Source organism: Brachyistius frenatus, unplaced genomic scaffold, assembly GCF_029030835.1.
Source record: "Brachyistius frenatus isolate BFR_SWC_R1_liver_20210118 unplaced genomic scaffold, ASM2903083v1 Contig_124, whole genome shotgun sequence".
NCBI lineage: Eukaryota > Metazoa > Chordata > Actinopteri > Embiotocidae > Brachyistius > Brachyistius frenatus.
This window is the reverse complement of record NW_027210723.1, coordinates 238,799-255,425: the sequence shown is the minus strand read 5'-3', so window position 1 is coordinate 255,425 and position 16,627 is coordinate 238,799. Positions and strand designations below refer to the sequence as shown.

The 16,627-nt window shown below is 37.4% G+C and overlaps 1 protein-coding gene across 1 annotated transcript; it reads right to left on the bottom strand.

Moving 5' to 3' along the window:
- Positions 1–1,157: 1,157 nt before the first annotated feature.
- On the bottom strand, positions 1,158–16,627 carry hcrtr2 (hypocretin (orexin) receptor 2). The gene is made up of 7 exons (XM_069714025.1): positions 16,371–16,627; positions 8,571–8,749; positions 6,383–6,626; positions 5,697–5,812; positions 5,348–5,565; positions 5,028–5,149; positions 1,158–4,170 (listed from the first exon to the last, which is right to left on the bottom strand). Exons 1-7 carry the CDS (start codon positions 16,585–16,587, stop codon positions 4,007–4,009), a joined length of 1,260 nt encoding a protein of 419 aa, XP_069570126.1. The 5' UTR covers positions 16,588–16,627; the 3' UTR covers positions 1,158–4,006.

Here is a 16,627-nt window from a genome sequence, read left to right as displayed (position 1 = left end):
TTACTGGAGGCTGTTCCCTGCACAGTGTAATCTAATGACTGATGCAATTCACAGGTTAAAGAGACCTAAAGGACAATAAAAAAAACAACAACATTTGTTCAGAATAACATCAATGTGTGACGTCACTTAATTTCTTTTCAGGAAGAAACTGATTTTGTAATTGATGAAGGACAATTTAAAAAAATGCTTTTGCAGGTACAACAAATATAAAAATGATGTGTGCATTGAAGCCATAATATGTTTGATGATCTCCTGATATCAATTTGTCTCAGTGAGTTGTTTTTATTTGCATTTTTGGCATCTTTCAACTTTTTTTTAGATGCAGTATGCAGCTGCTTTGATGAAACTTATAAAGCCAGAGATACAAAAACTTTACCCATCGGGCTCCAAATGCAGATAAGGTTGGTGGCAAACCGGCAGGTGTCTTCTGTTTTTATCTTGAAGTCCATTTGAAGGGCGATGTCTTGGTTACAGCTTGTTTCTGTTGCCCCCAAGTGGCTAAAAATCTCTTCTTTTTTTTTTTTTTCAGATTTAATTCATATTGATTTCTTTATTGTTTTGACTTGCATTGTTGTTTACCTAAGCCAGGGAAAATTAATAGGGTGCTACTAATAGTAAATGAGCAACATGACTGTCTACTTAAATACACTGAAGACTTCATGAAGGTTGTCTATAGGTAGCAGCTACAAGGGGACAGCAACATCTTCCTTTTGATTTTGCTTTTCCAAATCACATTTTCTGAGTTAGTAAATAAATTTGCAGGAATTCAGACACTGTGAGGAAAGGACACCCAATTAAAATCTTACTATAACAGAAACATTAAGAGCTAATGAGACAATTTACAAGATTCATGCTGAGGGCGCATTATAATACAACTAACTGGAGCTGTGATGGGCGACTCTGGAGTGTTAGAAAGTGTAATTCCCAATAAATGTATGCAACAAACATGACAAAAAGACAATTGTCCACATTCTGACTTTTTGTCTGAATTTTAGTTGAAGGTTGACCTGATGATTTTGCAGCATTTCAAATCAATTACAAAAAGTCTGCCAGGCAATGCGGAAAAACTATCAACTACAACAACAAAATCTACAATTTTGCTGCATAGCATAAAGTCAATACAAACCAAAAACAGCGATATTCATCAAAAAATATGATTGAATGTTTTATTAAGAAGTCAAGGACTATTACAATTTTGAATAAAGACAGACATAAATCCTGTTACACAGCAGGGCTGTTTGTATGAGGGATATCTCAGACTGTCAGAACCCTGTAAACTCAAGAGCAATGTCATGACATCGTATGAGTGTAACAAATTAAAACACATTCACTGAGTAATTCTTTGTAGACACAAAACATTTTTATAAAGCATTCAGTAATTTTCACAGAGAAACAGAAACAAGGAGCTTCCAGTTACAGAAAAGCTGAATCAACCCAAACAACAAACAAAAGAGTGAGATTATGTCTAAGTAGCACGTGGGTCTCCACTGTAAACAAACCCCATCTGTTTAAAATGGATGAAATAAACAAAGTAAGCAGGCATCACTTTTGATTCAAAGTGACAGTTTGGTAGCATCGACTGATATTTCAGATTATGTATGATTTCACAGTAACACTGTTTAATGAGGAACCCAGTAACATTTCAATGGGATGTAAATTATTTTAATAACGCAGTAAGAGTAAGATATGTGGGCCATAACAGAGTATGAATTAGGCTGGGACCACCTTATTTCCTAAAGGTCATGTTTGTTATTGTACCCAGTATTTAGAAAAATACTTATCATTCATTTCAAATTTCCGCTAAAATGCCCAATTGTTACTCTTTTATTTAAGTGTAAGAGAGAATAGCTATCTTAAAACTGGAGATCAACAGCTATTAGACAATCTAATATGATTTATAAGAAATTACAAATATAAGAAATATTAAAACTGTCAGTTGCCACACTGTTTGATTCTCAACGATAATACCCACAGCCAAATAATTTATTCATCAAAAAACAACAAATATTGGTCAAAATGCTGCTCAATGACATCAAGTACATTCAAATAAATTAAGGGTGAAAAGGCATAAAGTACATGGAAAACTGTAAAGTTACAATACACGTTACACTACAGAAATAATACAAAACTGACATAAATTTGAACACAATTGCTTCATGTAGATTTACAATCATCAGAAAAATTGGGCGTTTAAAATTGTTAAAGAAGATTTTAGAAAGAGTTTCAGGCTGGACAATAATCAAGACCTGAACTGAGGGAGAGGAGTAAAGTGTGTCGTAAATGCAACACAGAGATCTCACATTCATGCCAAGAATCAAAACAATCCTGTCGAAAAGTGTCCGTGATAGTCAACATTCAGATTCTTTTTTAGGTGGATAACATATTCACCTGAATGAATATTGAAGCCAACAACACTTGAAAATCTGCTTTCATTCACAAATAAAACACTTCTGTCAGCGATGGCACAGTTTTGACCAATTACAATCAGCACAGGTTAGGAGTTACTGAAGAGAAATTAAGGTGGTTTATTGAGTATCTTTTTCCACTCTTTGTTCTCTCATTGTCACATTATTATTTGTTTCCTTATTAAATTGTTTCACATCACTCTTGTGTTTCAGTCAAATTTAATTTATGTGATTAACTTGATTTGACAAAATATTTCCACATTAATTGTCTTCATTCATTTTTTTGTCCCTTTGCCCACAAGCTATAAAACTGAAACAAAGTCATTATCTGTACCGCTGATTACAACAATGATTAATACTTGTTTTGGTGTTTATTATGCTTCCTTGAAGAACATTTCATCGCATTTGTATTGATTTCCTTTAGTTAGGGACTATTTGATGAGTTAAATGTTTGTGCATCTAGATTCTGTTGAAGTTTGTGTTGAACCACTTTTCCCTTGTAAAGCTGTGAATTATTCTTTCTCGCAATTTCTGCCTGCAATACGACGTGCTCCACATAGTCAAACTTTTTAATGAGTCTGAGGTTTTGTGTTTGATGATACAAAGCACATAAATTGTCCATAGGTACCCTTGTTTCAGGTTTAGGTTTGAAACGTGAAGGGTTTAACAGCTTTGGGGGGCTCTCACTTTACAATTTGCATCAATATGCAGGTTTACTAGCAGTAGTTCCTTTTTGTGAATATTCATGAGAATATAGGACAGTATTGGCCGTAGGTTTCAATGTGAGGTTTTCTGTTGACCTTGCTATTGATCCTCATTTTAGGATTTATGATGTTTGAAACTTAAATTTGCTTCGGTGTCGTACATGGCACGGAGGAGCGCAACTACAATATGTTCACTTTGCTGATGCTACTCAATGCAAACTCTGCGTGTGTTGCGTGAAAGGAAAAGGTCTCATAATGAGGTCCACCAGGACACATTCATGCAGGAATCATGATGACTATTTAATCATTCGATGGCTGTTTATGATTTAACCCGGCACAATTTACATTGTCTTAATACACATTATCATACACTGATGAACATTTAAGAGCTTAAAAATATTTATTTTCTGTAGCACCTGCCCCTCTATTGTTGCAAAAACCATAAAATCAACAAATAAATACTGTAAAAACAAATAAATATTTTCTGTCAGGGGCAATATAATAAGTAATTACAGTAATGCTCATTCCAACAAAATATACATTCAAAATAGCTTGTGTTACATTAAAAGTCCAGTTCAAATCATGTCACATAACTGTGTGTCATGAAATACATGAGATATTAAACACTGCTAAACATTCAAGTAGTGTCCTTTATGATAAATATACATTTTCTATGAATTACAAGTGATTGTAAAAGAAGAGTGAAAGTCTCCAGAAAATAGTATATAATTTCCTTTAGTGTCCTTGTAAAACTAACCAAACATAAAACAATATTTGTATCCTTTTCATCCAGGGGTCTGTTCTTTTAATCAGCACATCTCTGACGTGTCTACCTCAATGAGCACTGTGGCTTTGGCAGCCTATTGGCCTTAAGAACGCCCCACCTGGATTATGAGACTACACTATCTGGTCTGATATGCGTGACACATTGTCCATGTTGTTAACTTGAGTTGATAGGGATTTTCGGCTGTCTGTGCTCGTCCTGGTCCTCTGTGTTCGAGTTTGGCTTTGACCACAACAATGACAAGAAAAGGCTGATTTAAACTCCTCACGGAACTTCCCTAAAGAAAACAAAACACGAGATGCACTTTAAGCTTGAAACTTCTGTAAGGCTGGCATCAGAAGCAATATTTTTCAGTTGTGTGGGATTTGGCCTTCAATTTAAGGTGTAATTCATGTTTAAAAGAGTTTATAGACCAATGAGACATAATTACATGATGTCACTGACAGCCACAAAACTGGCATCTTATAATATTAGAGATAAATCCTTGTACAACAAATGATCATATGAGGAACTTAAAGCAGAGAGTTGTGTTGTTGTTGCCAAACTGTTCACAAGAGAGCAACAATGAACCTATTACTTATAAATTAACTCTTAGGCTGGAGATATACAACTGTACTGGCTTTTAAACCATGTGTTCGCATTTACAACCCTTTGCCGTGTGAATGTCATGTACTGTGTGTGTTAATATAGGATTCCAGTTGAAGGCACAGCAGAGAAACAAGGATATCTTTAGAACATCCTGATTGGCCTGATGTATACAATAAACACGTCAACAATCAAAGGGCTCACTACTTTGCTGATTGTGAGTTTACAGGGGGACAAAACACGCCATCGTCACCGTCTCTACTCCGTTTTTTCCAGTATTTTCCACTGGTCACGGACGTAACAGTCTGAGACTTGTTTCCAATAAATTCTGCAGGTCTCTGACCCTGTAACATCTCCATACTGCCCCTACTGGTCATGTATATATTACATCTAGCATATGCATTGCGTGAATTTCTGAGGACGTGCACAACCAACGCTCCAAACAGATGCAGGACACGCGAGGCTGCGATTAGGAGCATGTGGCCGTGTAGTTTAAAGCAAGTACTTGTATATCTCCAGCCTCGGAAATGTGGCAAGTTAAAAACTTACCGCTCAGGAAGTTGTAGATAATAGGATTTGCTGCACTGTTGGCATATATGAGCCAATGTGAGAAAGTGAACCATGCGTACACCGTCTCTCTGTCATTTGTGTTCTTGAAAGTCCCAAAGACTCTGGAGGTAAAGCAGGACATCATATCAGTTATAGAGTTGTTTGTTTTTTCTTGCAGAGCATCATGAAAACCAGCAACAATTCAGTACTTTAAATATACTGTACTAGTCATTATTAAACATGAAGCCCTGGGTTTTGAAAACATCGATTGTTGACCTTGGCTTTGATCATGGAAGCCGCAGAGCTCGAGAGATTATTACCTTTTCATGACATTGAGCACGCTGATTGGCAGGTAGCAGAGAGCGAAAACAAAGAGCACCACCATCAGCATGCGAGCTGTCTTGCGTCGGGCTCTGACCTGTTTTATCTCAGCACAAACTGTGCTGGTCTTAACCTTCACAGACTCTCCCAGCCCTGTTCGAGCTGAGCCCTGGATGGACCTCCACTTCCTCTGCAACACTGATGTGCTTCCAGGGATCTGTGTATCAAATGTGTGCATGCATCAGACGCCATGGGAAAGGGAGGATGTTTAAACATGGCTTCGTAAAATCTACTGTATTCTTTTTTCTTTTTTTCTTTTTTTTAAACATAAGGCGCTGGGATACACACCTGTTGAAACCACAGCTTGTGACATATCTGAATATACGCCAGGACCATGAGACATAGAGGTGCGAAGTACGTGACAATGAAGAAACAGGTGTGGTACACTTTTGGGTAGATCTGAGCTGTTGAAACAGTAGAAGGTAACACTTTACAATATGGCACACTGTGAAAAGAGAAATCGAAAACCACCTGATAATTGACGATTGTTAATAATTGTCCTCTGAATCACTCTGAACTGACGACTATATCAGGGATACAAAATCTTTTCCAGAGAACAGATTGTATAAATTAATCAATACATAATTGTTCACTCAGAAATATCTGTAAAATGGAATAACAACAACTGTCTTCCTAAGTTATTTATCGTTTCCTCTGAGCCCACTCTGCGCAAGCTGCTGATATTGATGAACTAATCATTAATAACTCATCTAAAAGTCATCCATCCTGCTTATTAGTCCTTACAAAACCTATAAATGCTGCGCAGCTTCTCTTCTTTTATATTCCACATGTACATTTTTCAGGGACCAACGCTCTCTTGATGATTGCACCTTTTTGAAAAAAGCACAAAAAAGTTAAACTAATGTAACTGCATTTGGCGTTGTAGTAATTTAGCGAGTCGTTTGGTCTCAGTCTACTTGTGGCATTGAGTGACACATTTTCACATGTTTGAGGGAGATTTGAGAAAAACTAACCTTCCCAGTGTTCGTCACACACGGTGAACAGGCTGGTCTTGTTTGTTAGTTCAGGCAGCAGACTGCTGCACTCCATCACGATGGCTTGAGGGATCATGATGATGCACGACACAACCCAGATGACAACAATACTTTTGCGAGCCCTCTTGGCTGTGCTCTTGAACATCAGAGGGTGGCAGATAGCATACCAACGGTCTTGCGCAATGCAACTCAGTGTTAGGACGGATACAGAAACAGAGATAGTCTGAAAAAAAAGAGACGAAACAAAACTATTCGCGAAAATCAATTTTCAGTGGTAGTATTTGTCAGATAGAACCCGTAGCTTTTTATCTTATTCATTTTTGGGTATTTTATGAACAATAGTATCAATTTGTTGTTTCTGCAGACTTTGCATGGCTCTAAAGCAAAACTTTGGCAAAAAGGGTTTTACTTCCATCTTTCTGAGATAACATACAATTATATGGAAGAGGAGGGTTTTTTTTGTAAGCAATTAGAAAAAGTTCCAACAGTAAAATATTTATTATTAAAAAGCCTGAATGGCCAAACATGTTTTTTTATGATGCCATGAGCTGAATCTGGCCTTGACTGGTGGCATGTGTTGGGAAATGTAGTACCACAGTGTCTCATAGCATGTTTTTTGTTGATGTTTTTTTTTCCATTTCCAAGGTGAATCTGAAAAGCGTTTTTCCTATTCTCCACAACATGTAATGGCTGCCCAGGCTTTGACAACGCAGGATTGAACCTCTGTGGAGGTCACTGTGTCCACCAGAGGTCCTTAGTTCTGTCTTGTTTCTCTCTTTCTCTGTCTCTCTATCCATGATTGGTCTGTTGTCTGACACACACACCTTACCTGCTCCTTGTTCTCTAATTAACCCCAGATTAATTCATTTTCTCACCATCCCATTCACTATATATTCTCCCTGTTTGTACTACCATTGCCAGTTGGTTTAGTAGTTTGGCAGATTGGCAGTTCTCAGTAAGTCCAATTCTTAGCTGCATGCTGTTGTTCCCTTGTGTTTTGGATTTTGTCTCCCCTTCATGTTTCCCTGTGTTCTGGATTTTGTTTTGCCTCAAAAGGTAAGAAAGCACTGTTTATATGCAGACCATTTACAGAGCACACCTCTCATTCAAAGCACTTATTATGCATAAGTGTAAGCCTTTATACAATTTAAACAAGAAAGTCATATACAAATTCACCCCGTGTACAGTCATGAATGGGGGAATTGGTGACAGAGACCAACATTTCTTTATTTTTACATATATATATTATATTTGTTAATATATTTATTTCTGCTGTAAAGTTGGGCATTTTAGCATGCAGGTCTGTGAGGGATGTCAGGGGGGTGACCCTTGCAATATAGGAGAAGCAGCTAAAGTGCAACACTCACAACAGAAAACACAGTGAATATGATCATGAATATCTTCAAAGAGGATGCTAATTTAATGCCCTATAAGTGCAATACTTGAGGCAAGCTAACATCCAGTGGAGAAGAATTCCCTTGTCCTGATTTGGAATAAATGATAATCCCTGTGTGTGTGTGTGTGTGTGTGTGTGTGTGTGTGTGTGTGTGTGTGTGTGTGTGTGTGTGTGTGTGTGTGTGTGTGTGTGTGTGTGTGTGTGTGTGTGTGTGTGTGTGGAATATAGGATTATAGGATACAAGGTTTGTATAGGATTGAGTGGGATTTCAGTTTATTCTTTCAATACAGATCAGTGTGGCCAATAATATAATGTAATGCGTTTCAGCAGATGTGATGCTCCGGTAGGATTTAAAAACAAACTGCAACTGATTTACCCATGATGAGATCATCATGGGATAACGGCGAAGGTTCTCACACAGAGCTCATCCTTTAGGATATATCCAAAAACATGCACCTCAGGTCAGGTTACCTGGCGCCGCGCTAGTAGCAGCCTGTTGCAGCAGCTCCGCCCTGAGAGCCCCCCTGCTGTAGCAAAGAAATTTCCCCTCGGGGATTAATAAAGTGAAATATATATATATATATATATATATATATATTTTTTTTTTTATTTTATTTTTTTTTAATGTTAATGGCCTGACAAATAACAATATGGGAAAATGTTAAATATTATAAATATCGGCTTTGGCATATACTCTGACGATTGAATTGGTTGAGGTGAGATCAAGATCTCTCATATCCTGTTTGAATGATGTCGAAGTTAATCTCTTACCTGCAGATAAGGAACAACTTTGCAGAGAGTCTTTCCGAAGAACCATGTTTCTGTGATATCTACCACAAGACTCGCAGGCAGACAGATGATGGTGACCAATACATCCGCAAGGGAAAGATTCACTATGAAGTAGTTGGTCACGGTTCGCATGTGTCGGTTTTTCAACACTGCAAAACAAACTGAAAGGGATGCACAATCAAAGACAGCCCGAAGACTCAACATTGACAGATATAAAGGCAAGCATTTATGCAGTGTATTTAATGCCAACCACCACTGTCTCAAAGGCATGCGGTCAATCACTGTGGTTGAATTAATATTTAAATACATTTCTGTTTACAACCATGCCCCTTTTGGCACAATAATAAGCAATTAAACTTCAAATACTAACATTCCTGTGGATGGAAAATATATATTCCTCCCTGTCAGGCTATATTAATACATACTGTACGGTATACAGTATTGTGTATCGCTAACACGTGTTACTTCTGAAATGCTTTAGTAATTCATATTCCATTATCAAAAAATGTATTGTAAAGGTATGTTGAAACTGAAAAACTATGTATGCCTCTGAAAAGTCGCCGAAGAGCATTCTTCACGAAAGATTTATTTGCAGGATTCATTTACAGTAGAAAGTAAAAGTTTGGGTTCTTTTAAAAGCTTTAACTTTAATAAATTTTGGACCGCAACTGATGCTGTGATTCTAGTGTTTTACTTGTTTGTTTCACTGGGTTGAAGATAACGCATCTAGGAAGGAAGGCTGGTTTTTCATATCCACCCAGATTCTGATTTATTCTGTAACAGAGGGGACGATGAACGAACAAAGAAGTCCTACTGTACTTTGATGTTCCCTCACTGTGATTCTTCCTTTTAACATGTTTTCAACTAAGAACGTGGTATTGCAATGAAAAGCTGTGTCCTATAACAGAGGAGTGCCCAAGAGAGCACCGCCGTAGCTGAGATGCTGCAGGACCAGTGTGGTTTTGACTTTATTTTACGCATATCACTGTTGCTCTAAAGTGTTCCCATGTATGAAAGACGGAGGCCTTCTACCCTTATTTCAGTTACGTCTACCCCTGTTTGCTGCATGTATACACCAATTATCAGAGTGGCTGCCATGGCCTTGTCATGGCAGTAAAAGCACAGGTGTTACCGATATTACCGACGATAAATGGAGTTCAGCCATCATTAGTTTTATTTATTATTCTTGTTCTTTTTCCACCATGCCATCAAAATGTCAGAGAGGATTGTAGTTTGGCATGTCAAACAGAGTGAACTCAAGGTAAGTGGGTCAATTTGCCACACGAAGAAAATTTGATTGGCTCTTCTGCCCCTCATTAAAATGAATGAGAAACAAAATCTGGTCCGACTTCACCCTCGGGCGAGATCATCAAACACCACAAACTAATAAGAATGCGACAGATGGAAGTTTGCCTGCTTTAAAGTGAGTCATGTCAATCCAAGTACACGCCCAAACAGCACAGGCTGGTTTTGTGGCTCTTTAGTTTGCGCTGTGGATTCAGCTAGGTTTACTGACCACAGACAGATTTAGGTGTATAAAATTACTTGATATGTTTACTTTTTCTTTCGGCCTAGAAGCCAAGAATATAAAGTGATCTCGCCACAAAGGAAGTGATACTGGAGACCTGCAGTGGATTATATAAGCCAGATCAAAAAGTGATGCGTCTCCTCTACACACATCAAAGAGAGAATACAGTCAAGTTGAATAATGTTTTTGTGCATATCTGATCAGTGCTGTTTGAGTTACAACGCTGTCATTCAATCACCAAATCTGCAATTAAAACCTAAACGTACTCAAAAATTAACATGTTAGGTTTGTTTGACAGCCGGATATAAGTTTGATCATTTTGCATATGGACCCAAGGATTGAGTAAAGCTACAATATAAACAAACGTTACAACTGCACTGCTTTCCAACAGTTACCGTAAGCTGCTGAATTTGGCTCTACGTGTCGTTTCTGCTGGGAGAAAGATGCGAGCAAGCAGCTCTTCCTCGTCGGTGTCTCCCTTAAAGCCCCCCATGCTGCAGAAACAAAGACGCTACAGGCACTGTCACAGAACGCAAACTAGACTACGTTTGATCTCTCAAAACCCCACGAGGGACTGACACTTTACATTAAATCTCTGGCGGATGAATGATTCTTTACTGATGCGAACAGGGACAGCACAAGTGCCTAGAGTGTTTTCATCATTCGTTTAGAGTCAAGAAAAATAGACTTCAGTGCTGTTTTCAGCAAGTGAATTGTTCCATTTGTCTTCTAGTTTTGTAGCTATGTTTCTCAGTTCTGTGACTGATTTTGAAAAATATTGACGTTTTTACCCTTCAAAATGTTTTTGTCCTATTATTTCAATTATAAGTTTGTTGTTGCTGTTTTGTTGGAATCTGATTTTTATATATATTCACATCTCAGAGCTAGAGAATGAGTAAATTATGTCTAAGGGCAAATAGTATGCTGTGAAATAACATTTTTAAAGCATCATACTTTGTCATACCAATGACATGGTACGTCATAAGTTAGTGTCCCGCTAACTGAAGCTAATTAGCCTGCTACTCATTATGATCAACTAAGCTCTAATCTAATGAAACCAGTTATCAGTCTATTGCAACGTGTTTTGCAATGTACATGGGCAATGCATGAAAGGAGAATGTTTGCTTTTTAGTCAGACACTCACATGAAGGTATTGACCATTTGTAGCTGTCGGTTGTAAAGTTAGATCAGCAATAAAGATAACAAATCACCTTTTAACAAACACCCACAGGAATATTAGACAAGTTCAAACGAAACACATCAAAAACCTAACAAATGAGGAAGAGTTTGAGGTGGTGGACGAAGCTCCAGCAACAGTTGGACAGTGGCAACTTCCCGGTTATAATGGCTGCACTCTACAGTACACCTGCATGTTTATGACTGGACATAAGTCAGCTGGTAAACGGCTCATGAAGAGGCAGTGGATGTAAAACTTAAATAGAATCACTTTTTGTGTAATACCGACCCGCTCAACCCTGTTAAGTAAACAAATGAGGAGGATTATAGGGTTTTATTAGATGCCGTGTCCAGGAAATTGTGCTTGATAAGTTACAAAGACTTGGTTTACCCTAATTACTTTAGCCTATTGCCGTTTGTAAAAATCTCTCAGAAGTTGTGCATTTGATTACACAAAAGCTACTTCCTTTTCACACCCCATTTATACCATTTATGAAAGAAACTTAATATTATCAATTATCTTTAGAACTCAACTAGGTGCACATAAACTTGCACAGCATTTTTGTTGGGAGTTTTTTTTTTTATTATTCCTTTTTGATTAACTCAAACTAACGACTGCATCAGAAGTTGATGTCTGAGTGACCTTTTTGTAACGGCATAGTCATTTGCTGCTCTTTTCTGCTTCAAAAAGCATAGCAGGCCTCAGACCTGTGAAATAAAAGCACACCACTTAATTGAGTGACTGAATCTGAATGACTGATCTTTGTTCCGCCTCTTCAATCGAGCCCCTTTGAATGTTAGTTCCTGCCCCTGTATCCTACTTCAGATCAATTCAAATCACTGTGGAAAAATACAATCTCAAAGTCATTTCATTTCAGCTGCAGGACTGGCATAGTGGAGAATTAAAGAAAATGCAAGAAAACTTTGAGCTCATTTCAGTCCATGTCAGTTTAAATTGTTTTGATTTGACAAAGCCTGTAGAAAAGATTGTATCCACTGCAGTGAGCAGGAAGTTTTGTCTAGTATAGATCTTTCTGTCCAAAAGCAATACTTTCATTTTCTTGACTAGCAAAACTTTAACTTACAATATATCCTACTTCAAATCATTGTGTAATCAAGCTCCAGAGTTCAAAAAAGCCTATATCAAGTTCTGAGTAATGTCATTGATCAAAGGTTCTGACATTATTTTTCTACTCAAATGTCCACACTGCAGTTAAACCTTTTCTATTATTGTTTTTGCAAGAGACAGTTGAATTTATGTAGAATCCACAAGTCTTCAGCTCTTGCATGCTCTATCGGCACCTCATGAGGTGTTGAGTTTAGGTATAATTTTTCATAAAAAATCCCAGATTATGCACACCACAGTGGTGCTGCCATTAAGATCCATTTTCAGATCAAATGACTCCCTGAAATGAGCAGAAGAGATGCTTATACAGCTCATTTCACTGAGAAATGTGCACGCCCATCACTTATTTTGTTTGTAAAATACTTAATAGTTCTTGCAACCTAAAATATAATGTTAAACTAGTTGTTTGCTAAATCGAGATCCAAAAGCAAAAATATCTAGGAAAGACTTGTGTTAATTACATTTCTGTCAATAGGTGCCTGAAATCTAAACTTATACTACGACCGGACTTGATAAAGAATAAGAATTTAAAGTACTTTTTGCACAAACTAAATGATTAATGTATTAATTGCAACACAATCCAGCATCTATTTTGACACATTAACTTGCTGTAGAGGTTCATTTGCAGAATCATTAACTTCTTTTAAATCATTTCTTTAAACCCATTTTTATAGAATTGCTTTTAAGTGATGTCTTCCTTATGTCCTTTTATGCAGTTCTTTTGTTCCCCTGTTTTTCTTTGTATATTTTATTCATTTATTTATTTGGTTGTTTTCTATTCCATTTGCTCATTTTGGTTATTTGTTTGGTTTTGTTGTATTCATTACCTTTATGGTATGGTCTTTTTTGCTTCCTGTTTGCTTAAATGTTTACCGGTATTGACGTTATGTATGACTATGCTTTGCTTCTCTGTAGAGCACTTTGTAAACTCTATTTTTAAAGGTGCTATATAAATAAAGTTTATTATTATTATTATTATTATTTGTTTGTCCTAAGATCTCTTGGTAACAACTATTCAAAGTGGTGTGCAGCCACTCCCACCTAACAAGCACACAGAAGCTGATGCTACCTGATCAATGCAAATTGAGTGAGACAAAGAACAGGAGTGGTAGGTTAAGAAAAGAGAAAGGAGAAGAAAAAAAAAAAACATCTCCCATCGCGAAGCCAGACAGACCCATGTAGGATTAGCAAAACAAAGCCACGTTGAAGACAAACAAATACTAGACAGTTGGTGGCCAGAAACAAAGTCCAACTGAATGTACATGCTTTATTTCTACTGAATGTGCAAATAGAAGACTGTTTGCTAACAAATGAGCCATAAGAACGTCAGCCTTCCTCAAAAAACAGGATTAGTGTGTTGACTTGTTAACAGACTGGAGTAAATGATGCTGCGGACCAAACCTGCAAGTTTAGTTCAGGCGTCCAGGTCAAGAACAACCTCCCCAGTTAATTGAGGAAAACTGACCTTTGTCATACAGAACCAACAAAACTACTCCATTACATTTAAGTAACAAGTGCAGTAGAGTATTCCATGACATTTATTCTCAATAAAATCCGTGTCCCACGCGGGTTATAGAGCAGGACTTTTTGCAGGTAGCTAGTCGCTACACGAGTAAAACGTACAGTTGCATAATTGTGCCTGAAATCTTGTATTTTGCTCCATTGCGTCCTTCCCGTATATTTGTTTTTGTGCTGTATTTTAAAAATGTTACCATAGGTCGTTAATATTTATGCACTTATTCGCTGTCACTTGAAATATGGAATTTTTGTTAGGTTTTGGTTGTTCTAATGATTCTTTGAAATCCACGGTTTTCTTTCATATTACACAACAAATGCTACTCATTTCCCTGTCAGTATTGCCATGTTGGATGTAATCGGCTGTTAACTTTTTAATGTTGACATTTGTGACTTTTTATTCCAAATTGTGTTTGATTTGGTGGAGCCAGCAAACAGAGTTTTCTGTGATTGAATCATAAGGGGTCAGCTTTAGGTTTTAAATTCTGTCTTCATAGGGCGGCTAATAACTTTTTGTAAAGTAATATTTTGAGGCTTTGATAACATGCTGTTCAAAGTGCTTGTTGTTGGACAGTTTTATACCATATCTGATATATGCAATTGGATATTAAACGATCACTTTTTACCATAATGATATTTGCTTGTTTGCATCACTATTTACAGAAGAATATGATGTAAGTCAACTTTGGTCCCCACTGGCATATTTAAAAATGCTGTTTGATTTTAACACAAGAAAAAAAAAAACCTTGTTCAGACAGTCAGATTTGAAATGTTGGCACTTGCACACAGAAGGAAAAAAACTGAATTTTCGTCAGTCTTTCAAGTAATAAATTAATCTAGAGCTACAGTATGAAATAATTGCCACATTTGTAAAAGTAAGACTTGTGTGCATGATGCAGCCTGTGGGTGGCTACTGTACAGCAACATATATGTGCCCCTATACTTTAAAGGTCTCTTTGATGTCCTGTAGCTGTGGTCGTTATTAAATGGATAAAGTTTATCACTAAAACCTACAGGTGTGCATCTGTTGCTGTCACATGCTGCTGGCTGATTTTATAAACCTTCTGTTAAAGTAAACGGGTTGTCTTCAGCCTGCAACAAAGGGCAAGTTTAATGGATTTACTTTAAGCTTGTAACACAGGCTACCTTTGGTGCAGCCTGTCACAAGTCTTAACATGTAGCCCTGGGCTTGTTGTGATTAAATCTGCATTAACTGATTTTTGTTGTTGTTGTTGTTGTCTTCTGGGCCACCGAAATGCAGTAGAAACTATTTTAAACATTGACATGCTTCATAAATTTAGTGCAGCAAATTTGGAACCACGTCAAAAAGCAAAATTGGTGTTGCCATTAGGTTTAAGTGCAGTGATTACTTCCTTTAGTTCTGTGTTTGATTTCAACTCCTGAGTGAAATATCTGTCTCTTTCGCTGCTAAATGCTCCAATCACCAGGTAACTCTGTGTGAATGCCGTCTTGTGTTCTGCAGGAAGCTTACTGTGGGTTTATCTGAGCTTTTCTCTGTAAACGGCTGTCTGCTATAAAGAAAGAAATTAGACTGACCTAAAACTCCTTTCATTTAGATGTAAAATTCCAATTATGGTAGGAGGGAAATATGTCCTTATATAGAAGCAGTCCAAAGTTACAGAATAACAGTGTAATTCAAGTGGTGAACTTTTGCTGATATAAGAATCGGGTTAATGTTGTGCATTTAGTGGGTTTTTTTGTTTTGTTTTTTTTACTCTAAATGGTTTTAGATTGACCTAAAAATCTCTGTTCGGTTTATGATGTGTCTAATTCGGTGACTGCTCTGCTGTCAACAGCAGGTAAAGCTGATGCAAACATCAGTGATGGGAATGAGAGCAGCATATCAAGAAAGTGATAATCAGAGGAGCAGCTACATGGTCACTTAGAGTCTCTTGGTAAAATAACGGAAGTGACAGAAGTGCCTCATTCTTTGAATGACTAGTGGCCCTCCCAAAGGCATCGAAAACTATGGACAGGGGGAAAAAACAGGCCAATTAGTGAAGATTATTTAGAACAGATTTGATAAATAAAAACTTTTTTTTTTTTTAAATGCATGTGTCTGGGCTATTAGGTGTAGTGTAAACCTGCGCAAAGCTACGCACAAAGCTTCCTCCATTTCGTACACACTCGCAGTGTGAAAGAAGTGGTTATTTATGTAATGTGTATCTTCAAACACATCAGATGATTTTGACGCAATCTGTGACTGTGACGCTGCGATTGCAGAACATCAAAGAAAAACTGCACTTTACATTTTCATCACTGTCGCTTTAGATTTTCTTTTCCTTCAGTCAACATGCCCATTCGTATTCTCTAAAAGTTGTAAAGTTTATTTGTCCGTAATGATTTTTTTTTTTTTTTTTTTTGCACGACTCATTACGCACGAATGGGAAAAGAAGTGAGATGTAGCGCAACTTACCGAGCGAGTTTCCAATGAGTGAAACGAAGAACACAATAATGTAAGCCACAATGAGAACCCATTCATACTGCTTGGGGTGTAAGTACTCCCTCCAGATGTATCTCAGAAGTTCATCGTCATCATCCACAGTGGAGTGCACGTGTAACTCCGTGCTGTTGGCCGCATGAGCAGAAGATAAACATTCCTCGCAATCCAAATTCCCAGTGATCCCAGACATCCTCCGACGTGTTTGGTGTCTCCTGAACTGCTGCTCGTTA